Source organism: Penicillium chrysogenum, assembly GCF_028827035.1.
Source record: "Penicillium chrysogenum strain IBT 35668 chromosome Unknown utg000005l_segment0_segment0, whole genome shotgun sequence".
NCBI lineage: Eukaryota > Fungi > Ascomycota > Eurotiomycetes > Eurotiales > Aspergillaceae > Penicillium > Penicillium chrysogenum.
The window spans coordinates 618,772-641,696 of NW_026622753.1; the positions used below are offsets into that span (position 1 = coordinate 618,772).

At 48.4% G+C, this 22,925-nt stretch overlaps 9 protein-coding genes across 9 annotated transcripts; 5 read left to right on the forward strand and 4 right to left on the reverse strand.

The window, feature by feature from the left end:
* Window positions 1-618: 618 nt before the first annotated feature.
* On the forward strand, window positions 619-2,550 carry N7489_008618 (GMC family oxidoreductase; the record flags this gene model as incomplete). The annotated part of the gene is made up of 1 exon (XM_056714368.1): window positions 619-2,550. The coding sequence occupies one exon, from the start codon at window positions 619-621 to the stop codon at window positions 2,548-2,550; it is 1,932 nt and encodes a 643-aa protein (XP_056561990.1).
* A 567-nt stretch (window positions 2,551-3,117) lies between these two features.
* Window positions 3,118-3,499, reverse strand: N7489_008619 (N-acetyltransferase GNAT family; the record flags this gene model as incomplete). Its single annotated transcript, XM_056714369.1, is given in 2 exon segments — window positions 3,118-3,320; window positions 3,334-3,499. 2 exon segments carry the CDS (start codon window positions 3,497-3,499, stop codon window positions 3,118-3,120), a joined length of 369 nt encoding a protein of 122 aa, XP_056561991.1.
* Window positions 3,500-3,753: 254 nt separating this feature from the next.
* On the reverse strand, window positions 3,754-5,492 carry N7489_008620 (aromatic amino acid and leucine permease; the record flags this gene model as incomplete). Its single annotated transcript, XM_056714370.1, has 2 exons — window positions 3,754-4,794; window positions 4,854-5,492. 2 exons carry the CDS (start codon window positions 5,490-5,492, stop codon window positions 3,754-3,756), a joined length of 1,680 nt encoding a protein of 559 aa, XP_056561992.1.
* A 1,410-nt stretch (window positions 5,493-6,902) lies between these two features.
* On the reverse strand, window positions 6,903-8,557 carry N7489_008621 (flavin monoamine oxidase family protein; the record flags this gene model as incomplete). The annotated part of the gene is made up of 2 exons (XM_056714371.1): window positions 6,903-8,188; window positions 8,263-8,557. 2 exons carry the CDS (start codon window positions 8,555-8,557, stop codon window positions 6,903-6,905), a joined length of 1,581 nt encoding a protein of 526 aa, XP_056561993.1.
* A 2,437-nt stretch (window positions 8,558-10,994) lies between these two features.
* N7489_008622 (uncharacterized protein) lies at window positions 10,995-12,599 on the forward strand (the record flags this gene model as incomplete). The annotated part of the gene is made up of 1 exon (XM_056714372.1): window positions 10,995-12,599. One exon carries the CDS (start codon window positions 10,995-10,997, stop codon window positions 12,597-12,599), a length of 1,605 nt encoding a protein of 534 aa, XP_056561994.1.
* A 1,058-nt stretch (window positions 12,600-13,657) lies between these two features.
* N7489_008623 (glycoside hydrolase family 16 protein) lies at window positions 13,658-14,814 on the forward strand (the record flags this gene model as incomplete). Its single annotated transcript, XM_056714373.1, has 3 exons — window positions 13,658-13,748; window positions 13,801-14,075; window positions 14,152-14,814. The coding sequence occupies 3 exons, from the start codon at window positions 13,658-13,660 to the stop codon at window positions 14,812-14,814; spliced, it is 1,029 nt and encodes a 342-aa protein (XP_056561995.1).
* A 466-nt stretch (window positions 14,815-15,280) lies between these two features.
* On the forward strand, window positions 15,281-16,783 carry N7489_008624 (uncharacterized protein; the record flags this gene model as incomplete). Its single annotated transcript, XM_056714374.1, has 5 exons — window positions 15,281-15,570; window positions 15,629-15,987; window positions 16,040-16,320; window positions 16,382-16,547; window positions 16,611-16,783. Coding segments are annotated over 5 exons (1,269 nt in total), but the record flags the coding sequence as incomplete, so codon positions are not given.
* A 1,849-nt stretch (window positions 16,784-18,632) lies between these two features.
* Window positions 18,633-20,191, forward strand: N7489_008625 (uncharacterized protein; the record flags this gene model as incomplete). Its single annotated transcript, XM_056714375.1, has 2 exons — window positions 18,633-19,290; window positions 19,356-20,191. The coding sequence occupies 2 exons, from the start codon at window positions 18,633-18,635 to the stop codon at window positions 20,189-20,191; spliced, it is 1,494 nt and encodes a 497-aa protein (XP_056561997.1).
* A 1,674-nt stretch (window positions 20,192-21,865) lies between these two features.
* N7489_008626 (uncharacterized protein) lies at window positions 21,866-22,263 on the reverse strand (the record flags this gene model as incomplete). The annotated part of the gene is made up of 2 exons (XM_056714376.1): window positions 21,866-21,909; window positions 22,053-22,263. 2 exons carry the CDS (start codon window positions 22,261-22,263, stop codon window positions 21,866-21,868), a joined length of 255 nt encoding a protein of 84 aa, XP_056561998.1.
* Between the last annotated feature and the right edge of the window lie 662 nt (window positions 22,264-22,925).

The window sequence follows — 22,925 nt, forward strand, 5'->3', positions numbered from 1 at the left end:
ATATAAGCCCCTATAGTGGAACCTCACGCCACATTGACTGTCCCAGCCATCTTTGAAATATTGACGTAGCCTTCAATAATATTACATCCAAACAGTACGGAGTATTCTTTGCATTCTATGTTAGCGGCATAGGTCAAAATGATAAAGTGTTGTTATGAGAGAATGGGATTGTCGTGTGACTCCACCTTCCCTGGTGTTTGCTGTTGCAGTCCCTGACAATAACACTCGGTGATCATGTCAATCCGACTTTCTCCATCCCGCAAAAGCCGTTTAATGACACCCGCTGATCTGTCATTGCTTGGAGGCTGACGAGCGCAGTGTGATCATCGTGAGGATGCCAGCACCCCGCGAACATCGACGCCTACGTGGGGTCTTTACAGTGGGGTTAGAGCCAGTCGCTGCCAATAGGATATGCGAGGCTTGCATTAGATCGCCAAAAACTCAATCTCGCTTGACTATTGACTTGGGCTTTACCAACAGAAAATGACATGGCATTGAGTTAATATACCGCCCAGTGCTAAGCACGGGACGGATATAAAGACAATGAGACCCGGCGTTTTGGTCGACCACTTTCAGCCCATTTGACTTCCGTGGTCGCCTCATAGCACTACATTTGTCATGCGTTTTGGTCGCCTTCTCGGCGTGGCGGCGTTTTCTGCCATCGTCAAGGCCATTGAGCTATCAGGCTATGAGTACATCGTGGTCGGCTCTGGGGCAGGAGGTGGTCCTTTAGCAGCGCGACTGGCCTTGGCAGGTCACAACACCCTTCTTATCGAAGCTGGGGATGACCAGGGAGCGAATGTGAACTATACCGTTCCCGCTTTCTCCGCGGCAGCTTCCGAGGATGAAGCTCTGGCATGGAACTTTTACGTCAAGCACTACGCCGATGAGTCTCGGCAAAAACTCGACTTCAAGACAACGTACGAGACTCCCGATGGCCAGGAGTATACTGGCTTGAACCCACCTGCCGGTTCCACAATGAAGGGCACACTTTATCCCCGTACCGGAACCCTTGGTGGTTGTACGGCGCACAACGCCCTGGTTACCGTCTACCCACACGACTCCGACTTCGACTACCTTGCCACACTCACCGGAGATGCGTCGTGGTCACCCGACAACATGCGCAAGTACATGGAGCGTATAGAGAATAATCGCTATCTTCTGCCGTTGCTTAAGGGCCACGGTTACGATGGTTGGTTAAGCACCGAGACCGCACCACTAGATATCGTTCTGAAAGATCCCCAACTTCTCAGCTTGCTACTTGGCGGAGCATTTTCGCTAGGCAATGTGACGAATACAGTTTTCAATCTCGGTACCCTACTCGCTGGAGACGCAAACTCGGCCGGAGTCCACCGCGATACCACACCGGGATACTATCAAGTTCCGATATCATCGGATGGAAGCTCTCGTAACGGACCTCGCGAGTTTGTGACTGCCGTTAGGGATGCAAAGAATGCCGACGGGTCTAAGAAGTTCCCTCTCGACATCCGTATGAACTGCCATGTGACCAAGGTCACCTTTGACGAAAGCACCCCTCCGCGCGCTACGGGCGTCGAATTTCTAGACGGCAAGTATCTGTATAGCGCCAGTCCCCGCTCCAAGACCGCCGGCAAGGGAACACCAGGATCAGCGACAGCTTCGCGCGAGGTGATTGTCTCCGGCGGTGTATACAACTCGCCCCAGATTCTGAAGCTCAGTGGTATTGGACCAGGAGAGGAGCTGCAGAAGTTTGGAATCAAGGTTATCTCTAACCTTCCCGGTGTTGGAACGAACCTGCAAGACCATTACGAGGTTGCGGTACAAGGTCATGTCCCGAAGAACTTCACCGCCCTTGATGGATGCACGTTCAATCATGGTGATGATCCCTGTCTGGACCGTTGGAATAACCCAGTCCTCGGTAACCACGGCATTTACTCGTCTAATGGATTCGGGGCTGCTATGTTGTATAAGAGCTCCGTGACTGCAGATGACAGCTTCGATGTGTTTGTGTTCGGCGGACCTATCAACTCCCGTGGATATTTCCCTGGATACGGTGTCAATATCACCGAGCGCCATGACTGGTTTACCTGGGCGCTTCTGAAAGCCCACCCTCGTAACACAGCTGGGACTGTGATGCTCCGCTCTGCTGATCCGCTCGATATGCCCGACATTACTTTCAACTACTTTGACACTGGCTCTGGTGACTATGAAAAGGATTTGGAGGCTATTACTGAGGCTATTGGTGTTGCGCGTGGCGCCTTCGACCGTCAGGTGGTTGATGTAGCTGAAGTGCTCCCTGGTGATGATGTCCAAACTGATCAGGAGATCCACGATTACATCAAGGATACGGCTTGGGGTCACCATGCTTCTTGCACTTGCCCTATTGGAACCGATGATGATCCTATGGCTGTTTTGGATTCGGACTTCCAAGTCCGTGGAGTCTCGGGCCTTCGTGTTGTGGATGCCTCTGTGTATCCCCGTATTCCTGGAACGTTCACTGCTCTTTCCACGTTCTTGGTGGGCGAGAAGGCAGCTGATGTGATCCTGGAAGCAGCGAAAGCGAGCCAGTGAGCACACTTATTTACTACCCATATATTATAATCATTGCGAGAGGGCGATCTAATTATTGGATACGCCGTGTGTACATATTTGACCAATGTCTGCTCTTTTGGAAAGCGGCAATTATTTTTCAGCCAAATTATTTAACTCAGGAATATCCCTGGAAACGGATATGTCTTTCTTCGACGACCCCGACTTGACTGGTTCTAGCACTCAGTAATATTCTCGATTTCATGGCCGCTCCAACGCAAAAATAAAAAGGTCAATTCCCTCTTCTTGGAAATCACCCACGATCTTGAAGCCACACTTTTCTAGCACACTGAAACTCCCAGCATTCCTCTTTTCGCAAAGAGCAAAAAGCTTTCTCGGGCTCTGCCGGACTAACATCTCCAGTGTCAACTGTTCGACGTGGCGATGGATGCACTGCGTATCCAATCTCCGGAAGGGATCTACTTGATTGATGCTGAGAGACCCAACGACTCGCTCTTCTGTTTCGGGGATTGACTTGTCCACAATTGCATAGTTAAATGAACGTCCGATGATATCGGATGGACCACTTGTGAAAACCTTAGTTGCCATCTATGCATGGGTTTCTTCTATTGATTTGAATGGTGTTTTAGGGTGGCTTGTATAGTTAGCATGGTGAGATCGACAAGCGTTGATCGGCGTACTACGTAACTTCATTTCTGCCACTTCGGGCCGGGACCGAATGGCGAACAGTGCGCCGGCATCGGCGTCGGTAATTGGCCGAAGAAGGTGTCGGTCGCTTTCAATTGAATGCCCTGGTGATGGAACGGTCACGGAGACGGGTGGTTAGGGTAGGCTCATGATGAAGGTATATTTTGTTCTCGGTATCTTGAAGAAGATTGTAAAGAAAATGGGAGGGTTTTATGGTAGCGCTAACCCAGTCTCGGACCCCGATTGACTCATAAGTGGATATCTTTTTGTATCGGCATAGCATGTACTAAATGAGTCGGTTTTTTATTCCTATATATACATTTCTACTTCCATGATTTCTTAATTTCCAGTATTCCCAAATGTAATGAAGCAAAGGAAACTTTTATTTAATGGCAGCAAGCACAATGCCACGGTTTTCGATGCATGAAAGCGGGCACGTCATCTAAGCCCTAAAACCGGACAGGCCGGTGTCCGGTCTAAACGCACTCTCGCTGACCGGACCGGTTCAGCGTCGGGTTGAACTGTACACGGTACAAATTATGACCACAAAATATTAAGTTTGCTGAGGCCACGCTTCGGCTTAGGCTCTGGCTCGGGATTTTTGTGCCAGCTTTCGATGAAAGGCCGAATGGGAATTTCTGCCAGCGGGATGATCTTTGTTTTTGCCCAGAACTTGTAGGCAAAATATACAATGACGATGAATGGCAGGTTGAAATAAGTCGAAACAAAGGTTGCAGTGCTCCAATGACCGCGCATAAATGTCGTAAACCCTCCGGTGAAGAAAAGGACAACATAAATGAACAACGAGATCCAAGTTATGTATGGCTGGAAAGGTGCTGCCCACGGGAGCTCCTTGAAGCGATCAATTCCCTGCTTCTTGCATCCGTAGTAGAATCTAAGATAGACAATACAGATGCACATCAAGTTCACTAGAGTCGAGATAGAGACAAGGTTCTGTAGCCATGTGAATACCGTGCTGGCCGAGCTGGAAAGACTCATGTATCCAAGTGACATGAAGACGCCATAGAGCGCGACAGCAACCCAAGGGATACCGAAGCGGTTGATACGTGTGAAGACGGCGGGGGCATGACCCTGGGTTGCCATACCGTATAGGATTCTGGAGCCACCCAAGATATTGCTGTTCCCGGAGGACCATGCTGATGTGAGCACAACTGCGTTGATGATCGAAGGAACCACCTTGATGCCCGCATGGCGCGCTGCGATAACGAAAGGGGACTGCGAGGCTGTCCCCGACGAGCCCAGGAGCCTTTTATCGGCAGACGAAACAATCAGGCCGATCATAAAGATGGTGATCACGTAAAAGAGCAGAATGCGGACGAAGATACGTCTAGCGGCCATAGGAATAGAGTGTCGAGGGTTTCGAGTCTCAGCCGCAGCGAGGGTAAAGTTTTCGATACCAGAGTAAGCGAAGAGCGCATTGTCGAAGGTTTTCCAGAATCCCAAAAATCGACCAAGGGACCCGCCCACCCCCAAGTACTGGACGAAGGGGCCGTAGGGTGCTTTCCAGTAAGCAAATCCGATGGACGACTTATTCGGGGCTCCACCGCAGGTAATTACCTATCAAAAAGTATTAGCACGCAAAGTAGACATGTTCCCGACCTGGAGGGTGAAATCACCAGAGCCATCAGGTTTACGCCGATAATGAGCATAATTTTGAGGATAGAAAAGCCAAATTCGAGCTCTCCATACACGCGAACAAAAACAAACGCGGTGGAAAGCATAAGAAGACCAAGCACAGTGATCCATATTGCGTTGTTGACCGTGATCCAGAATTCAATGATAACAGCCGCAGCGACAATTTCCGACGGAATCGACACACAGTACGAGTATATCTGGTTCCACCCATTGGCGAACGCTAGCGCGGGGTCACAGAAGATCTCTGCGTATCGAATAACACCACCATTGAGAGGTACCAGGGCTCCCATCTCACCAACTCCGTAGACGACACTCGCAACAGTAGCACCAATGATTGTATATGCCAAGAACGCGCCCAATGGTCCAGCTTCCACAATGGCACGGCCCGAACTGAGGAAAATACCCGTCCCCACCGTACCGGCGAGAGCAATCATCTGAATGTGTCGCTGATGCAGGCCCTGTCTGAACTCGTGAATCTCCTTGAGCTGACCGGCCGCATTCTCTATTTCGCTATTGTCGCTCATTTCGCCGTCTCCGTAGATTGAGACATTTGGGTTGGACACGATGGGGGTATTACTGCCATCGTCCTTCCAAACACGGGTCGTTATAAAAGGTGACATTGAAAACCCCGTGGCGTGACACAAAATCTTTGGGAAGGAAAAGACTTAAGCTAAGGAATAACAAGTCATTATTGCTCGTACTTTTTTTTCACGTAACTAATTCTCCCCTCTATTGCGCAGATCGTGGCCCCAGGCATAGTTGAACAATCACAGCTACTTGGAAAGGGCTAATTTGCAATTCACATTGTATTGTTGGCTGATAAACTGGGCCACCTTTACAGCGCGGCTTTCGCGTAAAACAAAGAAATCAGAAAAAAAGAAACTTTTCAGCGGGGTTTAAATAGGGCATCTATCGTCTCCCCGGGTCCTCATCTGCTGCCCAGCTGTGGAGCATTCGAGGCCAGAGTGGGCCACGCTTGGTCAAATTTGGATTTGATCCGGGACTATCGACGTATGCATGCAAGTATCGCGTTTTAAATTTCCCTATTAGTGTTGTGTTTGAGCCGCTTCTGCAATGGTGAGAGTCTTGTACTGCAATAAGGCTGGTAAGCAACGAGGATATAAACCAAAATAGAAATGGATTACAGTCTCGACCTTTCGGAAATATGCCCGAACATGTAAGCTTATACCGAGAGTAGCGAGTGATCTATTATTGTTTTTAGTGCCAAAACTTGAAGCATATCGGTTCGCCTACCATATGAGCCAAAGTTTCCGTTGATGTAGCCTGCACGCCTAATGAAAGGAAAGGCTTTCTGGAGCTGAGCTCCGTCAGCAACTTGAGGAGGAAATGGCCCAATTCCCACCTTGTACAAAGAGCATAGTTCAGCAGATGAGGATGCAGAATATTCTGAGAAGGAGTGAAACGAACAATGCGTGGTACCTAGTAGTAGTAGTAGTAGTAGTAGTAGCAGTAGTAGTAGTAGTAGTAGTACCCTATTTCAGCATAATACTCATATCTCACATTTTAACGTAACAGGTGAGTGGTAAAGCGGAACTGTGGATTGCTCGCTCCGAAGCATTTCTCTTGACTATAAATACCTTATATACCGAACATTCTCAAAAGGCTGTTCTTCATAAGCCTTTGTGAACCTCAGTGAGTGTCGATCCACCTCTCGTATAGAATAAAGCCCCACGGCTAAAACTATGACCCCATCGCATCATCTCCCAGGTTCTTCAGCTTGACCCCTTAGGTACGCTGTCCCCATATAATTACACTTAACGGCTTCAATTAAATAGTCGTCTCGGAAAGCAGTCGAAGGTGCGGATGTGAAACTATATCCAAACACCCTTCAATCTCATCCGGTGACAGCTGATTATGATTAAGCTGTCGACTTTATACGTTTATATGACATTAGTCGAGATACACAAGATCTCCAAGTGCAATCACCAATGAACCCCGTCTAATAAATAACCGAAATACGACCAAATAAATCCTTCAGCCCGAGTCTCCTCGGACCCTAAGGATATGCTTCATCTCAAACTGATGGCATCGACACCATCGTATGGAATCCCAAATCCCTCGAGCAGATTGGTCGCAGCGGTTTCACCCGACTTGTAAGCACCATGCACGCAGCCATTACCAGCAACAGTGCAATGCTCACCAGCGAACTGCAAGCGACTGGCTTTGTGGTTTTCCAACGCATCAACCAGAAGCTGCGGCTCATCTCCAACCTTGTCGGCGGAATAGGTCCCATACCCAGCCAGCGGATCCTGTGTCCAATGTGTAGTCTCAACATTGACCAGGCGGGGCAAGGCCTTGTAGGGTTCTGTGCGGAATAGTTTGAAAAGCGGTTCAAAAAATAGATATATCTCCTTCGGATCTTGCATGTTCTCGATGCGTTGCGTCAGAGGCTCGGCAATTTGTACGCAGAGCTCTTTGCTGCCAGTCATGATCCATAGGTTGATTGTCACGGTGGCGTAGTTGAGGATATTATCATTCTCCCCGAGGGAGTTTATGCTGGGGCTGGACTGTACAGATGACCCGGACGAAATATCCGATTCGTCTGGCGGAGATGGATAGAAGACGAACTGGTCATTCTCTTTTGACCAAAAGACTTCGGCGAACTCGAAAAACACTTTACCCAAGGCGCCGTAGCTGAACTTCGACATGCCCTCTTGGATGTCGCTCGGCAACGGCGGGCTGAACGAGATGAGGTTGTGATGGTAGACTCCCAATGGGCTAGTCATGATAACTGCATCTCCTCCAATGAACCCGATTTCTCCAGCAGCATCCTTGTACCGGATTCGAGCTGGCGCGGTCCCGTCTTCGTCCCACTCGACGTCTTCGACGTGGTGGTTCAGTCTGATGATGTTTGTATTATCGCTTCGTAGAGGCTTCGCAATCCAGTTCACGATACGATCATAGCCACCCTTCATATATAGATTACGCTCGGTAATGAAGTAAGAGAGATGCTTGGACGATGCTTGATCCGTACTCGTCCCGATCCACAGTTCTACCTCGCGAACTGCCTGTGGAGCCCAATCACGCTCGTCTTCAGTGATTAACTGGTGTTGGAGGACGAACTCTTTCGCGAATTCGTGGACAGTACGGTCCTCAGCCTCCGGGTTAGTTTCGTAGAACCACTCGCAGTAATCAGCGAATTCGTCTGCAACCTTCTTAGCTTTGAACTGGGACCCAGTCCGGCCTTCTCTGGTAAAGTACAGAGGAACACCGTCGTCATAATAATACGGTATAGATAGATGGGGAATGAGTTTCACCAGACTGTTCTGGGAAGTTTCATGCATCCAAGCCGCGCCTGTTCGACTATCAGCACATCTCCTTTGCACCCCCTGTTCCAGCCTCTGTTTCAGGTTCGTATCGTTATCTTACCAATATCTCGGACATGTTCACCCTTTCGGGTGGTTAAAATTCTTCCACCAATGCGATCGCGGGCTTCTAATATCACAACTTCACAACCGTGCCGGTGCAGGACAGCTGCGGCATGTAGACCAGAAACTCCAGCCCCCACCACAATCACCTTCTTGCGCTCCGACCTCGCTGCGTGTGTTCCCTCGATCAACTCCTTCTGAGTCACATCGAGCGCAACCAGGTCGGAGCAACAATTACTAGGTTTTATGGGATTTATACCCGTGATGGGAGAGGAGAGGTGAAAAGATTGGGTCATTCTGAGTTGACAAGTTGACATTCAGTGTTGAAGTCTCTGGGTGAACAAGGATCAAGAACAAGGACCACGTTGAACAGAAATTGAGGGGGTTTAGGTGTCTCGGGTGCTATCGTGGTGGATAGCGACCACAGGCGACCTTGGTCTTATTGGCTTTTATTGCCAGCAGAAAATTGGCTGCATGATTTTTCACGCGCGAAGCCTCCAAGGCTCCAAGGCTCCGAGTTTATAAGTAGCTTAATAAGTAATGGAATATCTAGGTAAGCATTTTTAGTCACATGGACCCGTATTATATGTCTACACGAAGTAGTTCGTAAGAACTGTGAATTGGTTTGCGGGTTTCTAAACAGACATTTATAGTCTCGAACAACATATCAAAAGATATTAAAGAAGAATCGTGGTGGTGTTACAATGATATCATCTTAAACTAACTTGTGTATCCGCTGTCTTGCTACATGCCAGGTGCCCAACACGTACTGTGCTGGTGCACGCCACCGGATAGCATGTTCTCACCGGATAGCAGCTGTAGGATTAGGTACCTTTAGTATGGGAGTTCCATACAAAAGGTACATGGACACAGCAATAAGAAAATAGAATTATAACATAAAGTTTGGGTGAACCATACTATTCTCTTAAACGTCTTGACGGTTGTTCATGTACCTTTTGTGTGAAGCTGCCATACTAAAGATACATACATAATCGGCTCGCCACGTGGGTGGGGCTGGATCACCCGGGGCAAACTTCAAAAAAGGCGGCGACAGCAGCGGTGAATCCTAAAAGCCAATAGGACTGAATTCCTTACTGGGCGCTATGCACTGCGATTTATCCGTTTCATAAATATCGTCAGCTTCCTCAAAGATGGTCCCTCGTGATCCCCTTGGATTCATGGCCTCCCAAATCTGACCGGACCCGCATCTTGTCCGCATGTACCCGCATCAACCCGCGAATCAGGAGTGAGATTTGGCGCGTATAGACAGATCGGTCGATCACGACAAAATTTAGCAATCGAGCTCGCTTTTCACACATCTGTCTGACAACCTCGACCCAGTCATCTTGTTATTTATACTATTTCAATATCAAATTCAGATCACAGGTGATATGCCTACCCGGCGATATCACAGGTCTTAATCGATCGAGCCATTGATGAAACAAAACCTCGGTCATTTGAGTATCAAAAACAGCACCCTCGCTCGGTTCAATTGGGCCGTCGGCCTTTTCGGTAAAAACCTGATCCAATTTGTGACCGAGTCTTCGCATGGAAAATCGCTGAAGGGGTAGATCCTCCCTTAAGAAATTCCAAAGTCACCTCTAAAGAAGGTTCTCACGCTTCGCAAACGGTGCATACTGTGTTGAAGGTAATAACGTGGTCCAGGTGGTAGTTAAGTAGTTGAAAGGCTGGACAGTAGGCTGGTGAGTTTGGAGTATATGAGGTTGAATCTGGGGAAAATGTAACTGGATGTGGAATAAAGACTGAAGGTGGTAAAAAGGACGGCGAAGAGGGTGGCGGTGCTTGTGGGGGATCGTCATGGTCATCGTCCAATATTATCTCAAACAGCGTGAGGATAGTCAAGTTTGCCTTAGTGTTGTGGAGCAAAGACTTCAAATCGCCAAGAAAAATATGAGTCTTATGAGAATGGAGCTCTTTCAAACGAGTGAATAAAATATTCTGGAAAAGCTCTCCGGAGTATTGATCTTGCGAAAGGTGAGCCTTTCCAGACGAGGAAGGAGCAACCTTGAGAAGCAAATCCGGCCAGTTGGGTGCAGTCAACATGTCCCTCCATCTTGGTTTGTTGTTAAAAGCCAAGCAGACGTGTAGAGATTAGACTATTCCAACTTTATTCTTCTATAGTATACAGTTCAAAAAGTCATGGCTTGCGTTTATTTTTACCCCATACATGCTCAATAGTCGTCAGTGTCTATATTCCACACTCGGACTAGACCGTGTCCTAAAATCAATCCATCGAGTAGGAAATAAGACAGGCTTCCTCTTCTAAATCCCGCATCCCCAGTTCTCACACATTACTGCATTTCTAACAACGTTACTAGTACACTATCTCGTCAGATGCTTGATCAGAGCAGTACCAACGAGGGAGGTGATGGGATTGGGGATATATCAAGCCACTGGGGCGCGCCGCAGCTGGTCATTTCCTCATTTCCATCCTCCAGGGTACATTTGTATAATCTAAATTGGTCCATGAAAGAGAATACAATAAAAGAAGCAAGGGGACTATTAAGTTCTATGGCCCGTCCTTGGAAATGCTTAGCCCATTGCTTATCTCCCGCAGGACTGCCCCACATTGAAATCGAAAATTCTGTCCACAATTTTCCCTTTTCTTCCTTTTTCCCCAAGAGGCTGACAGCTCTTTTCTCAGTAAAATGTCTCCAGCATGACTGGCTCGCCAGGTCGGGTTTTAATCACATTCCGATTTTGAATTTAGAAATGGAAGAGGACCTACAACTCAATGGCACCGAGCGCATCTGCGTTGACGGAGAGATCACATTAATTCCCTCGCCCACCATTTCTCCAAATGATCCACTGAACTGGAGTACATGGAGACGGTACTGGCATTCATTCCTGGTCCTTGTGTTTGTTGCCCTAACCGCGGCAACCGCCAACGATGCCGGCAACGCTGGGAACGGGATGAACGCCGAGCTGGGCATTACATGGGAAGAGATCAACATTGCCGCAGGCGTTTTGTTTGTCGGAATTGGATATACCACATTGCTCCTCGGCCCGGCACCTTTCTTATATGGAAGACGTATCTCCTATCTGATTTGTCTGGTATTTTCCGTCATCGGCTCCATCGGGCTAGCCCGCACACAAAGTGTCGGGGACAACATCTGGAGCCAACTTTTTGTGGGCGCCTCCGAATCTTGCGCGGAGGCCCTTGCCCAGCTTTCTCTTTCTGATCTGTTCTTTCAGCATCAAAGAGGCCTGGTCCTGGGATTATACGTTCTTGCCACGAGTATAGGTACATTCACGGGACCCTTAGTGTCCAGCTTTATCGTCGACTCTCCTCTGGGGTGGAGATACGTGGGCTGGCTTGCTGCCATCATATCCGGGGGCTTGATATTTATCTTTTACTTCACATTGGAGGAAACATTCTTCGATCGGAACAACCCTATTCACGGACATGATGCGCCTCCGGTCAAGGTTGACCCCACGTCGAATGAGCCCCCGCTAGACAAAAAGGACAAGCCGATTGCGAGCGTGCAGCCGACACCCTCCGACAGTGAACTCGACGAAGAATGCCGCCAGGAGAAAGGAAAGACATATTTCCAGCGCATCGCCCTGATCACCCCATCGCCAACCCTGGTCGGCACGGGCTTCAAGCAGTATTGCCGTCGCCTGTTGCATACACTGCGCGTCTTCACCTTCCCAGCAGTTCTCTACTCGGGCCTTCAATGGGGTGCCCAAGACGCCTGGTTAACATTCTATCTCACCGTTGAAGCGGACAATTGGTACGAAGAGCCCTGGAACTACAGCGATGCCGCAGTAGGCATCATGAATGTTCCGACCCTGATCGGATCAGTCTTGGGCTGTATTTACGGTGGATGGTTCTCCGACTTCTTCGTCATGTGGATGGCCAAGCGAAACAAAGGCGTCTCCGAGGCTGAGCATCGTCTCTGGCTCCTGCTTCCCGTGGCGTTCATCGGACCTGCTGGCCTCATGCTATTCGGGATCGGCTCGGATAAAGGCTGGGACTGGCATATGCCGTATCTTGGCCTGGGATTTATTGGTTTCGGCTGGGGTTGTGCGGGCGATCTTAGCATGGCGTATCTCATGGATGCGTACCCGGAGATGGTGCTGGAGGGCATGGTCGGTGTATCTGTCATCAACAACACTATTGGTTGTCTTTTCACATTCACTGCCCAGAATTGGTTGGATGCGCAGAGTCTTGCGCAGGTTTTCATTGCGATTGGTGTTTTGAGCTTCTGCTTCATTATGACTACTGTTCCGATGATATACTGGGGTAAGAAGTGTCGGAAGATGACTCGGAAGCAGTACGAGGCTTTCCTGCTGCTTCGCGATGGGCCTTCTTAGTTGTTGGTATGTCTGGCTGGCCATTGTCACATTGTCACAATGTTCTTCGTCCATTTTGCCAATACACATTAAATATCTGCAATAATATGTTGTGCTTTGGGGGTCTAATCACGTATGAAGCTCCCGTCAGGTCTGAGTTTAATTTACCATTTCTTTTTCCAACTACACTAGCTGACCATTTCTGCTTTACGATTGCGAGCCATCTTGCAGTGTAGTTTGGAAGTAGCTAAGAGTGAAGAAGGGACAGCAGGAGAGTGTCATTCAAAACATCCTTATCAATCGTACGAGCGGCGCAACCCATGTTGGTGGCCAAATCTCCTCTGAACCATGTCTGGAAAGAATTTGGGGACGCAACTCAGACATTGCGCAATTAGGACACTGTCAATGCCCCGCAAAAGAGAGTTATTATCAGGCCTTCATAGTTGTTTGAAAGATAGCATTGTATTCAGACTAAGTCAATGTCTATATGCCATTCGTCAACACGTTAGTCTGGTTGGAAATGTTCTATCAGATAATTTATATCCTATTCCACACAATAAATAATCCAGAATAGAAATAATATCGACTAAGACCCTCCATATGCCAGAGTTGGGGGAAATAATTATTCCCGGGCGTACGTAGTCCTCCCGCTAGTTCCCACCCATTTGGGGCCAACTACGCAAGCTGCCCCGTAATCCTCCATCCAGGCCTATTTCAGACGGATCACCAATTAATTCCTAGTATACAACTCATATCTATGGGTATACTACACATTTACATATCTTCAAAGTCTGGTCCACTATGACTTTTACCCACAGAGCCAATCGTTACCCCCCAATGCGGTGGCTGGATGCATTTGCGTCGCGGTCAATGTGATGATCCAAGGTTGGACATATCGCACACCTAAGAATAAAACTAACGGACCCATGTTTATATATCTGTTGCTCTCGCTTGCTCGCCGAGGTTAAACCCACTGGTTATAATTCCTGGGGATTCGCCCTTCTGTTCTCAATTCTTGTCGATCGTTCTGTGCATCTACTACTTCATTCATCTAGTCTATTGCTATACAGGACTTCAATATGGGTTTCAAGTGTTACTACCAGTGGGCTACTCTTGTCCTAGCTGTTACTGTTGCTGCACAGACAACCACCAGCTGCAACCCTCTGAAGAGTATGGACTATCTCATGTCATTCACTAGGAAACCACACTGACTCGTTTCCAGAGACTTGTCCAGCAGACACCGGTCTGAACAAGTACCGTCTGAGCACCGACTTTACCTCCGGATCTCTAGGTCGGTGGAACACCACCGCCGGCACCGTAACCAGCACCGATCTCGGTGCCAAGTTCTCAATCTCCGAGCAAGGTGACGCCCCAACAATCGAAAGTGAGTTCTACATCTTCTTCGGCCATGTCGACGTGAAGATGCGAGCCGCGAACGGCACCGGTATTATCAGCACCTGGATCCTAGAATCGGACGACCTGGACGAGATCGACTGGGTGAGTCCACCGGCATCCAAGCCACCAAACTGCCATGCCCCCTTCCCCCAAGAGCAACATCTAACACACAGAATAGGAACAAATCAGCACCTATGATACCGAGATCCAAACCAACTACTTCGGCAAGGGCAACACAACCTCCTACGACCGCGGTACAACCGTAACAGTCTCAACCCCAGAAGAAACCTTCCATACCTACTCAATCGACTGGACCTCAGAGCGCATCGAGTGGCTCCTTGACGGGGAAGTGGTGCGCACACTCGAATACGCCGACGCCGTCGACGGCACAAACTACCCGCAAACACCCATGCGCATCCGAATCGGCATCTGGGCCGGCGGCGACCCGGATAATTCCGCGGGCACGATCTCGTGGGCCGGCGGCGAGACAGATTACACAGAAAGTCCCTTCACCATGTACGTTGAGTCGGTCGACATCATCAACTATAACCCAGCCTCGGCGTACAAGTACACCGATAAGACTGGGGACTATACTAGTATCAAGGCTACGAATGCTACTACCTCGACTAACTTGAGCTCGTCAAATTCGAGCTCGATTCTTGCTTCGAGTAAGACTTCCGCTTCGGCTAAGGCTAGCTCGTCGTTGATTGCTTCTTCGTCCGCGTCGGCTTCGGCGGCGGCTTCTTCTATTAGTTTTGTCTCTGCTGCCCCGGTCTCTTACTATACTTCCATCTTTGCTATGGCTGTGGGCTCTCTTGTTGCTGGCTTGATTCAATTTTAGGTGGTTGTGTTGATCATGTGGTAGTTCTAAGTACCCAGGTAGTTGTCGGTGCGAGTTAGTCAATAGATATATGAATCATTTTTACATTACAACATGCTAATATGCTGGCAGTGTAGTAAGTCTGCTCATAGGTAACAGTGCTAGCTGCTTTACGTAGAGTGTTCATCTAGGGGATTTATTGTTGGAATAAAATTTACATTTCTTTTCATTGTCTTACTAGCATCTTTTTCATCTACTTAATTAGACCATATATGGCAAAATGACAGGCGTAAAAAATATTAGGGACTGATTCAGAAGACGGAATGGTGCAGGGGTAGCCGTGTCAACAACGCGTTGACTCAACACACGCGACCGTCACACCCAAATCAACTTCCCAACCTGGAGCTTTGTACCAACATATCAGATGAGATCTTTGGTAAGAGCAAGTCTAAATGCTCGCCTGCGCGCGAGCATAATCAGGACACAGCCAGGGATAATCCCCGCCTATCGCATCCCGAGGTCACCAACAACCTTCCAATTAAGACCATCATCAACATTGGACCCAGTGTCCACCAAAGAGAAGCCCCGATCCTTTCCAACAGATGGCTTCCCAATCATCGAAGCAGACCAACCAGCCGAAGAAGAACAATTGTTCGATTACAGCGCCTATCGATACTATCCGGTGCATATCGGCGAGACCTTCCAGGATCGCCATCAAGTATGTTCAAAGCTAGGCTGGGGCAGTTGTTCGACTACGTGGCTGGCAAGGGACCTCAAGTTTGTCGAGGCCCAACAATTCCTCCCCGTTTGGATAACTGATATGGTATGGTCACAGAGGCAAGAAATATGTCGCATTGAAAGTCTATATCCACAACTCGGTATTCCACCGTGAGCTCCCATTCTACGAACATATTGCAACCCATATGTCAAGTGATCATCCAGGAAGAGAGAATATTCGACGAATTCACGATTCTTTCACCGTCACTGGCCCGGACGGCAGGCATATTGTGCTGGTCCAAGAACCCGGGTGTATCAGCCTATTCGACCTCAAAGACAGAATGCCCGAGACCAGATTCCCAGAGGGGATGGTCAAAGCTATCCTGACAGAGCTACTCCAGGCCCTAGATTTCCTGCATACTGAATGCAAGGCTGTACACACGGGTCAGGCATTGCCCCATATTCAGATGTTTGACGGTCTCGTTTATTTACTCACTCTCGATAGACATCCATTCTGCTAATTTATTAGCTTGCATAAACGACAGCGAGAACGCCAAGTTCAAACGTATCGAGGACTCCGAAATGACCTCCCCGTCAGCACGCAAGCCGGTATCGAATGAGCGAACCATTTATCTCTCGCGCGCCGTCCTTCCTGAGGAGGGACCGCTGCGGCTTTCTGACTTCGGTGAAGCGAGGATCGGGCCTGGGCCGTATAATTATCCGGCCATGCCTATGCCATATCGCGCACCTGAAATAGTCCTCGGGGTGCCGTGGAGCTATCCGGTTGATATTTGGTGTGTCGGGCTTACGGTGCGTTCTGTCTATACCACACCGCTAATGGGTTCTTAACACAATTGCTGATTCACTGTAGGCATGCGATCTCCTTGGGGTGGATAGCCTTTTCAGTGCTGACCACACAGCTGGCGATATGTATGAGCTGGCACACCTTGCGGAGTTGACTGCTGTGCTGGGTCCGCCGCCTGCTGCATTCCTGGCGCTCAATCCCGAGAAGGCGGCTCAGTTCTGGGATGAAGACGGTATGTGTGGGCTTGACTCACACTCGACGTGTAACGAGATTTATGGCTAACTTGGTTGTCTAGGGAAATGGAAGGACGTTGTTCCCATTCCTGAGAAGGGCACGCTTGAGTCGTTAGAAGGTCAAATGGATCTACCCCTTGCGTTTGTGAGGTTCATGCGCAGGACTTTGACATGGATGCCGAGCCAGAGAGCGACTGCTAAGGATCTTCTAGAGGATCCTTGGTTGAAAGACTGACGTTCTATGTACGATACTGGGCTGCTTGACAGAACAATCTCTCCTCAGAACATTCCAATCTGTCCTTTTGGTCCGTCTTTTGTGATATAATTTGGATCCCAATGTAGACGTACTCATTACAGACAATGAGTTATAACCGATAAGTCTAGGAGTGACTATCTGTGACGACCCGGAGACTTTTCCTCCCAGATGTTTCCGCATAACTACGACTATCATAACTACCTAGGTATTATGTCCATAAATGCCTAACGTAGTCAGGTGATATTAGGCCAACGTCGCGTACTGCACGTGAGGGAGCACCCCTCACCTTGCCCCCGCCTGCGCATGTTGTCTTGTAAATACATATCAGATACATTTGTTGCTTTGGCTTTTGAATGGCGATGGAACCAAGTCACGAGATACAGCAAGCAATAGGAGGGCAATCCACGACCTACGAGTCCGTAGAAAAGTCAAAGAAAACAGATATCCAGCAAGCAGTCGCTTCTGCAATCTCGGACGAGGCGGAACGGACAATTCGGTCCTCAGGGCAAGATCTTATTTCAAAAAAACTGGATCCGACTGGGAAATATTACCCATTCCGTATTTTGCCATCAAATAAGTATGTTGAACGCGTGGTTGTGGATTGGTTTATGGTTAGTCCCAATCATAGGTACTATTATTGTCCATTTCTAAGTATCGGCAGATCCGGCCAAATATCGAAAGAGTTGCAAGCAAATATCAGCGGACTATTTCTCCTGACCCGAGATCATATCTATTACAATGGTTTCTGATATCGACCGCTCAAATGCCGCATCCTGGGACTATGAGCCGGGGCATGTTTCCGGATGACCGAACGAAAATAATAGTCTGGATTGCGTTAGGAAAGCTTGGGATAGATAATGGATTCTTGCATGAAATGGAGAGTGGCCAAGACATGAGCCTGGATGGCCATGAGAGGATCACTTTCTCTGGTAAAGGAGGAGGTTTGGCAGTATTGTTATTGTTAAGCATGTGATGTCCACTGTGATGCGACATCTCTAGTTTGTCCTTGTATTGGAACATTTGGACCTGAATTTATCAACCTTCGCGATTGCCGCTGTCAAATCTCACTCGAGTGAAGCAAATACATTTAAACTGGGATCTCCGAATGTAAATTCGCGAAGAGCAGCACCCCAGTCCAATCCTTATAAGTCCCTGGTCCCCACGATGAGAATGGCGCTAACTCGAAAACATGATCGTCTTGTCGGGAAATCCATCTAGCGAAGTCTGTTGATGGGTAAGTCCATTCTGCGGGGATTTGGCCAGCGGGCGGTAGGGGCGCCAGGGGCGCCAGGGGCTGGGTAAGTTGTTGATGCTGTAGGATAGCCCTCGGCTCGGCGGTTGTTTGAATAGGGTATTGCGATACATTCTCACATTTGGTGACCATGAACTGCCTTGGCTCACTGGTCTCAATGGGTCTGTTGGCCTAAGTGGTGATAGATCACTAGCCCCGTCCGGCGGAGGCATGTCCTCGCAACCCTGCAAAATAAGGGGACTTCTGGGGATAGTTGAGAGGATACTGGCCGCCTGTGTATCTTCAATGGGCCGTTGGGAATAGTAACATCAGATGATGCACGGGGGCCATTAATTTCCGTCGCAGACGTACAGTTTGGAGATTGGCCTATAATTGTCGTAGGAAATATTTGAGAGACTTCCGATTACATGCTGCGATCGACGCCTAAGGCACACGATCTCATATACGACCAATGTAAAAACGAGGCATAGCCCCCCCCCCCTCTCTTCCATCTCGCTCGTTTCTCGACCAGCTAACTCACCGAAGTCGACCCTACCAAGCACTCTTCCCCCAACCATTAAAGCCTGCCTTAACGTTATGGACACCAACGCGCTCCTCAATCTCGTCCACGTGGCGCAGGACCAACTTTGGGTTGACAAGGTGAATGAGGCCCACATGACAGGCCGTCTTTGCCAGTGGGTGTCGACTTTCCATCCAGATAACCTTCCTTGTGTGCTTGACGGTACCTTTCACAATGGCGCTTTTAACGCCGGCGTGAAGATGGTCTTCACTGACAGCGCGGCCTGGATGGTTCGTTTCCCTCGATTTGGGATGGTCTCTAAGGACTACACAGATGAGAAGGTTGCTATGGAGGTGTCGGCCCTAAACCTCATTCGCAACACAACTACCATTCCCGTCCCAACAGTTCGGGCTTGGGGTCCCGCTGCTAGTAACAGTCTTGGTCTAGGCCCTTTTATCATGATGGACTTTATAAACGGTGTGAGCCTTAACAGCCTTCTTAAGGACCCCAGCGCCGAGCAACCTAGCAGAGTCATAAGGGATGATATCAGCGATAGTGATATTGAGGTTATCTACAGACAGTTGGCCAATTTCTTGCTTCAACTTTTTAAACTGGATTTCGATCGGATCGGCAGCCTCCCATCGCCACAGGCCGGAAGTCACAGCCCTACACCACCGCGACCGTTAACATTCAAGGCACAAAGTATCCTACAAGACGGTGGAGTCAATACTTTCGGTACGCATTGTCATCCTTCTTTAACTTTCTTATACCTATAGCCTAGCTAAGCAAATAATATATAGGTGACCGAGCCAAAGGGTTTGCTACGACAACCGAGTATTTCCGATATGTCGTCGAACAAGATTGGAAGCAGCTCGTTCATCAACCAAACTCAACTGTTGGTTTCTATGATGCCCAAAACAAATATATCGCGTTCAAAGTTCTAGAGAGTCTTATACCTGAATTTATCAACGCAAAGTATGACCGTTACAAGTTTAAACTAATCTGCGACGACCTCGGCTTGGCAAATCTGATCGTCCGTGGCACGGAAGATCTCACTGTTATTGGATTGGTGGACCTCGAGTGGTCATACATCGGACCCGCCCAACTGTTTGGCTCGGCACCGTGGTGGCTTCTCCAAGACAGGCCCGGCAATAGCACGTGGGATTGCGAGGGCGAAGAGCTACCCAAGATTGCGTCCCGGTACTTCAGATACTTGGAGATTTATACACGTATCTTGGAGGAGGAAGAGTCAAAGATGCAAGGGCACGAAGAGAAAGAGCTCTCCAGTCTCGTTAAGTGGTCGCAAGCCTCCGGGGCTATGTGGTTACATATGCTTCTCTCATCTGGCTTCAACGACGAACATAGCTTTCCTTTTACGCAGTTGCGTGCACATCTGGGGCCAACTGAGTGGGCAAGGCGTGGGATGGAATTCGACCACCCAAAGGAGGTTGAGGAATTCGCGGCGCGGAAGGTGAAGGAGATGGATATGTACGAGGAAGCCTTGGAGGAGGTCGAAAAGAGCAAGGCGCTCGTCGACAGCGGGGATATGACGAAGGAGGAGTTCATTGCCAACCACAAAGCCACGGCGTCTAGACACGGACTACGCATATCTGTTGATTTGAGCACGGAACCATAGCTTTATTATGCGGCCGAATCAACTGCAAATGATGGGGCACAACCAGAGCCTTCCAGAATCCCTTATAGCCATTTCAAACCCCGGATTGAAGGTCTGTGTGGCAATGTTTTCGGACTTCGGAGTTCCAATCCACGATGTAACCCAAATCTGTACATGAATTGTCTTCATTTGGACGATCATGCCGGTCAGCATCGTGGAAAGGATCAACGATCCAAGGATGATGCTGTAGTTGCCTAATGTCTTCAATTTTTGAAGTTCCATCATCAAGCCAAAGACCATCGTCGTGATGTCTATGCCAGTTAAAAAGATGAGATGTTGCGCTCTGGGATTGCTCGTCGGCATCCTTGCTCCATTTGAATTCACTTGTATGTCAATATAGAGTAACAAGAGCTCCTGTAACTTCAACTTACCTTAGATGATTATATCCAAGCGTGTCAAACAATTGCGTCTGAAAGACACCAAGTTCATACTGATATTGTTTGCTCGCCTGAATCTTTTCCCCTGAACGTAGAACCCAGAAATTCGCCCATGATATAGGTAAGTGTTCGTGTTCGACATGGGCGAAAATCTCAAGACTGAGGTTTCTCTTTGTAGTAAATCCGAAAGGGGGAGCGGCAACCCAAGGCACCGATGCTACTGGTCGGCAATAGAAAGATATGTGGAACTCCTCCGCTCGGGAAATACCTGTTTCGGTTGTAGAGTCGGAGTGGTACATCACTTGTAAAAATGTTTGGATAGTATTTGTCCAAATGGCAGCAACGAGGCAGATAGGAGGTAATCGTTTGAGTGACATATTTAAGATTGGTGAGGCCTGATCATGAACCACGAGAGAATACCATAAGAGGCTTAAGTGAGGTTTTTTCCATGAAATCGCATCCAGCAGCTTTTGATGATCTAGTTGGGCGTCTGAACTGATAGCCTCTTTGATACCAGAGGATGCAGATCCAACCAAGTTGCATGGTATGGTTGGATCAAAAAAGGCACTGCATAGCAACGAGTCAAGGGCATCTTGGGTAGCACTTAGGGTTATCCATTTATCAATCTTTCGAAAGATGTCATGGAATATCGTGAGGTTTGTTGTAAAGGGGTTTGGAGGCCGAGAAATAACCGCAGGTGGAGAGAGTTTTGGGCTAGGTATATTCCGTGATGGAAGTAGTAAGACAGAAGCAAATCCAACTAGCATTTCTCTTTCGAGACCATCTGAAATGCAGAAATCCAAAAGTATATTGAAAGCAACTGATGAACTCGGCAATGACGGCACCCATTCGTAGCTGTTAGTACACTATATGAGCAAAATCGAATTGAATAGAGTGCTGGCATTGGTACCTTTTGTTAGGACTTTCATCATTTCGCCTATCTTCGCCTCGTAGCATCCAGGGCGAGTATGAGCTAGCGTGTCCTATCTTCACCCGAGCTAGCCAATGACCTTGTGTGATGACCGCCCAAAAGTTTTCGATTGTCGAATCGTCACTATCATGGAAAAGGGCACAATCCTTGCCACTAGACTGCAGTATTTCAACCCAGCGAGAAGATAAGATATATGACCAAGCTAAGACAATGCTTGTGAGATATGCGGGTCGTAATTCCTGTGCTGCAAGCGTGACACTGCATAGTGGTTGTTCGACGTTGGTTTTATAAACTGTGGGCAGCGGAAAGCCAAGACATTGGAGATAATCAATGGGCTTCCATTGTTGGCTGCAACTGGGGTGACCCGTCGTCTGAAGATGAAGTGATGACTTTAAGACAAGCGGGAACTTTTTTCCACCTGTTAAGTCAATGTCCTTGGGCGGCTTGTGGAAAAAAGGGGGGACATTGTCCAGCAGACCGAGGAAAGCCTTCAAATGAATATCTAGCGACTTACACGCTCCGTCACGACTCAATACCGCTTGACTCCAGGAGTCTAGACTGGCTTGATAACATGATTGGAGCTGAGTTTCTGTCGGACAAATACCGTCACCAGGACACCAGGCTTCATCATCGCCGCTCTGTGAATCTGTTATAGAGCTTGACTGCTCTAGGTCGTAGTATTCAATAGGGTGGCTATGCTGGCTTCGGGATTCTAGTTCTTCCATTTTCCTTTCTCGATGTCAGAATTAACGAAAAGACCAGAAATGATTGAACGGAAAGAAGCGCAGGGTGTATAAAGGTCGTAAAGGCGGTGCGCTGGCGCATAATATAATAGGGTCACGGACTTGGACGATACGATTTCTGCCAACCAATGTATACAATTGGGGCAAAGCATTCACGGGAAAATTGAACAGTATTACTTGGAGCATATGGAAGAACAAAAACTGAAATTACAAGTGGCAGATTCAGAAGACGGAATGATGCAGGGGTACATAGCCATGCCAACGCGTCAACTCGATACACCTACCGTGTCGCACCCGAATCAACTTCGCAACCCTGGAGCTCTGTACCAACACCTAAGATGAGGTCTCTAGTAAGAGCAAGTTCAAATGCTCGCCTGCGTGCGAGCATAATGAGAACATAGCCAGGGATAAGCCCCGCCTATCGCATCCCTGGGGGAGCACCAACTACCTTTCAATTGAAACCACCATCAACATTGGATATTCCTATCTGTTCTGGTCCGTCTATCATAATCAGATTTGGATCCCATTATGGAAGACTCATTACAGACAATGTTCTTGGTTCCAATCGGGGTGTATGAAACAATATCAGCCATCATCTCTGTGCACATTGGCCGTCCAACCACACACCATAAAAATGGAAGACG